This window comes from Nematolebias whitei, chromosome 14 (assembly GCF_014905685.2).
Source record: "Nematolebias whitei isolate Nwh7 chromosome 14, NemWhi1, whole genome shotgun sequence".
Classification (NCBI taxonomy): domain Eukaryota; kingdom Metazoa; phylum Chordata; class Actinopteri; order Cyprinodontiformes; family Rivulidae; genus Nematolebias; species Nematolebias whitei.
The window spans coordinates 41,003,898-41,008,650 of NC_056511.1; the positions used below are offsets into that span (position 1 = coordinate 41,003,898).

At 42.5% G+C, this 4,753-nt stretch overlaps 1 protein-coding gene across 1 annotated transcript in view; it reads right to left on the reverse strand.

The window, feature by feature from the left end:
- Positions 1 to 4,753, reverse strand: part of ruvbl2 (RuvB-like AAA ATPase 2) — an 11,142-nt gene that overhangs the window by 1,226 nt on the left and 5,163 nt on the right. Inside the window, exons 7-12 of the mRNA XM_037687582.1 lie at positions 4,255 to 4,361; positions 4,037 to 4,130; positions 3,630 to 3,848; positions 3,433 to 3,551; positions 1,412 to 1,531; positions 549 to 678 (exon numbers count right to left, since the gene is read on the reverse strand). Of these exons, the coding sequence (XP_037543510.1) occupies positions 549 to 678; positions 1,412 to 1,531; positions 3,433 to 3,551; positions 3,630 to 3,848; positions 4,037 to 4,130; positions 4,255 to 4,361 (789 nt within the window). The remainder of the gene's footprint in view (positions 1 to 548; positions 679 to 1,411; positions 1,532 to 3,432; positions 3,552 to 3,629; positions 3,849 to 4,036; positions 4,131 to 4,254; positions 4,362 to 4,753) is intronic.

Sequence of the window (4,753 nt, forward strand, 5' to 3'; positions counted from 1 at the left end):
TAAACTACACAGTGAACACGGATCGTCACTAAACTACACAGTGAACACGGATCGTCACTAAACTACACAGTGAACACGGATCGTCACTAAACTACACAGTGAACATGGATATCACTAAATTAAACAGTGAACATGGATCGTCACTAAACTACACAGTGAACATGGATATCACTAAACTACACAGTGAACATGGATCGTCACTAAACTACACAATGAACACGGATCGTCACTAAACTACACAGTGAACACGGATCGTCACTAAACTACACAGTGAACATGGATTGTCACTAAACTACACTGTGAACATGGATCGTCACTAAACTACACAGTGAACACGGATCGTCACTAAACTACACAGTGAACATGGATCATCACTAAACTACACAGTGAACATGGATCATCACTAAATTAAACAGTGAACACGGATCGTCACTAAACTACACAGTGAACATGGATCGTCACTAAACTACACAGTGAACATGGATCGTCACTAAACTACACAGTGAACATGGACGGGTCATATTTGCTGTACGTCACGCTGAGCTCACCTTGCGTTTACGACAAACCAGCCCTGCAGTGCTGATCAGCTGGATGGCATAGCGAAGTGACGTCTCCATGCCGATGCGAGTGAGGACGGTGTGAGCCTCCTCGCTCAGCTCCACATCCTCTTCCTCACACCTAAAGCACATAAAGTTGCAGGTTTACTTCCCCTGCCTGCAGGAGGACAGAGGTCAGGAAGTGGACAGTGTTGCCAGATTGGGCGGTTTTCATTCTGATTGTCCGGGTAAAAACTGCATTGGGGATTTGGGGATAATTTGGGCGGATTTGGAGTCAGAGCGGCGGTTTTTGAGTTAACCTATTAAACACATTTTAAACAATCGTTCATCATTATTGGTTCAAAGCTCCCCTGACCTTTCTCCATCACTGATTGGCATCATTGTCATCTCTGCCAGGGCGTTCACAACAGAGAACTGGTGAGGCAGTTTTCGTGGACGCCTAGTTGAGTGGGGGGACCCGTTGCAGTGGTACGTCAACGTGGCCGCCATATTGGATGTGGCATAACTGCTGGTCAACTAATAAAGGAAATGCACTGAACTTTATAAAGCGCCGTTCTACAAAGTGTTTTATGTTAATGCCGGTCATTCACACACACTAATATATTTGGAAATCAAACAGGCACCAAAAAAATAGAAAAAAAATAAAATAAAAATAGAAAGAACACTAACATTCACATTTAACTGATTTTGATTAATCACATCAATGAACATAAAACACCAATATATCTTTACAGGAGGTGGGGGGAGGGGTGTGATTGGGTGGGTTTTTGTGTGATGGGGCTGTTTTTAACAGATTTTTGGGCTGGAAAACCTCGACTCTATCTGGCAACACTAAGAGTGGAGCTGAGACTCACCGGATCTTGAGGATCTGCTTGGTCTCTTTCTCAGTGTAAGGAGAGGTGGCGATGATGAGCAGGCGGTCCAGCAGGTCGATGGGGATGCCATGAGGGCTCTGATAATTTGTGCCACGGATTCTAAGGAAAAACAAGAGCGACCATTTAACATTAATATTACAACTAACAAGTCTATAAAGAAGTCATAAATATTGAATATGGGTCAAAACTGTTGACTTCTCCACCCCGTGTGGCTCTTCCATGAACGCTGCTGTTGACCTGTTTCCAGTCACTACAACTCTTTCCGTACGTAAGTCAACAAACGCACACGGTGGTCTGCAGCTGTTCACAAATTTGCTTACAAATGCTTAATTTAATTTACCATTTAAAAAAGGGTTGTAAGTTCAGTCATCCAGGTAGATAACAATTTCGTTCCACATGTACCACATATGATGTGAATGACAAAGAAACCTTGACCTTGAGATAACAACAAAAAAGGTTCAGTCGTTTCATCTGGACCAGTTTCTTTAAGCGAGAAACGTTGTCCCCCATCCAGAGGACTTCTTCAGTCTACGGCCTGCCAACCAGATTCAGAAACTGATCCAGATTAAATAATTTAACTTTTTTTTTTTGTTATCTATCTGAATGATTGAGCCTACAACCTTTTCTCTGAACCACTTTGGCCTTGATTGTCCTCAGGCTGTTTCTGTGAGTAGTAAGTTGTCCATCTGGCCCAAAACATTTGATTGTTGTACATGTTGACTGATTGTTCTGGAGGGGTGTGTTTTCGCACGTTAAAATCCTACTTTAGAGATTCTAACAGGAGGTTGTCTTGAAACGCAGCAGCGAAGGCTACCTATGGGACAGATCTGGTTGGCAGGCCGTAGACTGAAGAAGTCCTCTGGATGGGGAATGAAACGTTTCTCATTTGAAGAAACTGGTCCCGATTACACAATTTTCCCTTTTTTGTTAAATTACTGTAATTTACAGTCTATAAGGTGCTACTTTTTCCACACGCTTTGAACACGGCAGCATATACAATGCTGCGGCTAATTTATGGATTTTTTTTTTGACGGGCTAATGAGCTTCATGCCACCAAAACATTTAGCCTCATCACATCTGGACGCTCACATAGCTGCCCAGTATACCTCACTCTTGAGGGGTGAGTCCTCATAAGTCAATGAGACTACCTGTATAAATAAAGTAAAAAAAAAATCTGACCAATGAAATTACCAAACAGGTCAGAGCAGAGAATGGGGGGGGGGAATTCCCCCTCCCATGAGTGGGGACTCCCCTGCATGCACAGAGCAACTTTTGCTCAAGTCTTTCAGTGGATCCTGACAGCGGAGCAGGAGGACAGCACAAGGGTTGTGTGCAGGAGGAAGATGACGATGGAGATCAGTGAATTTTCCTGGAAGGCTAGTGTTATTTTGTTTTTTTTTTATAAACCAGCCATGTTACAGGTTGTTAAAAAAACATTCACTGTACGTGTTTCTGTATGTTACAGTGTGCATTTAATTAAAAGTTCAAAAAAATCTTTCCGTGTAATTATCTCATGTTACAATGTGAACACCCACAGCTTATAGACAAGTGCTGCTTACATATTATTATTATTTTACTTTAGTGGGCGCAGCTTACATCCGGGTGTTCTCAATAATTCAATTCAGTTCAGTTTATTTATTTAGCACCAAGTCACAACAGAAGTCGTCTCAGGGCACTGAACAGAAACATTCACGTATATAAAAAGTAAGTTAACATTATTTATCTGAAGAGCAGACTGCTTTGAGTTTAACTTCATCACACAACTCTCACCTTGAGCAAGCACGAAGGCGACAGTGGAAAGTAAAACCTCCCTCATGAGAAAGTCAGGAATAGAGTCAGGAAGTCACAGTAGTTTAATAAGTACCTTTAACTTTATGCCATTTTTGGCTTTTGAGTGCACGTCCACTCTTTGTTTGAACCCCACACTGCTTTATAAATGAAACACCAGGTAGGACCAAAGAAAGAGCCGTGAGGTGAGGTGTTTGTTCATGGAGCAGTACCGAGTGATGCCTCTGTTGGTCGCCATGATGAGAACGGGGGACAGGTCGCTCTCCAAGGCGCGGTTCAGGAAGGAAAAGCACTCCATGTCCAGCATATGGACCTCATCAATAAATAACACCTGGAAGCACAGATGCGGAAAGTTAATTAAGACAACTTTAGGTATTGGAGGAATAAATTCAAAAACAGACAGACATACCCCAGGAATGATCTCTGCCTTGCCTTCTTCCCTCCACTCACACACTTTGGCGTTGATCTGCTCGCGGACCTCAGACTTGATCTCTCCGGTGTCTCCAGAGAAGAGAGCCAGGAAGCCTTGTGTGCGGCTGTTGATGACATCGATTTCATGAAGGGACACTGTATGCACCACCTCCTTCCTCTTCTGCAACTCCCCTTCAGGACACTGTACAAACTGAGTCTGCAAACACACACAAAACACATTTTAATCAATAATCATTTTATTTATACTAAACTGGGAAATCAGCGTCAGTAAGGCCAGAGAACATGTTGGTCTTCTGCATTTCAAACCTTTAAACACAGCATGAGAATGTGTTGGAACCAGTGACGGAGTTCAAACAACATAACTTTAGTAAATGAACAGCAAACCTGAGCTCCCATGGCATCGTAGTCTCTGGCTCTGGTGAACGAACGTCCTAACTTGCTGATTTTCCCAGTGGCTTTGTCAATAGTAATCACATCTCTGAGAACAGAAACAAAGAAACAAGAAAAATAGATCTGCTCAGATGTGGCGACTCGATACAGCCAAAAGAAACGAGACAGCAAACGTGTACTCTGGGATGTAAAAGACCAAGAGATGAACTTACCCAGCTTGTACTTTCTCTTTACTCAGACTGTCAATCATCTTGTTGCCCAGGTCGTATATTGTCTCCATTTCAGTAGTCTTTAGAGTCAGTTTGCCCACCTTTGCACCCTGGTTGGAATGAAAACATCCTTTTCAGAATAGATTCATCGAAAACCCTATTTGCATGGGATTAGTTTTACCTAGGGACCACATGCTATTTGTAATAATTACGGAGATTGTCTGTGTTGTTAATCCTGTGCAAATCGGCCATGTCAGTAATTTGTAAAGTAAAAATTCCCCCGTGAATTACCTACTATATTATGCTGAACTCTGGGGTCCTGTGATAATACTAATCCAATGCGAATATGCATCTCTGAGATTTGGACAGAAATGGGCGCGATCCGATACGTAATTTGGCATTTTTTGTTTAATGGGCACATTTTTTTTATTTGCTTTTGGCACTGGAGGCTGCACTGGAGTGCATAAATAACCTTTTGTGTCCCGGACCAGCAAAAGCCTAT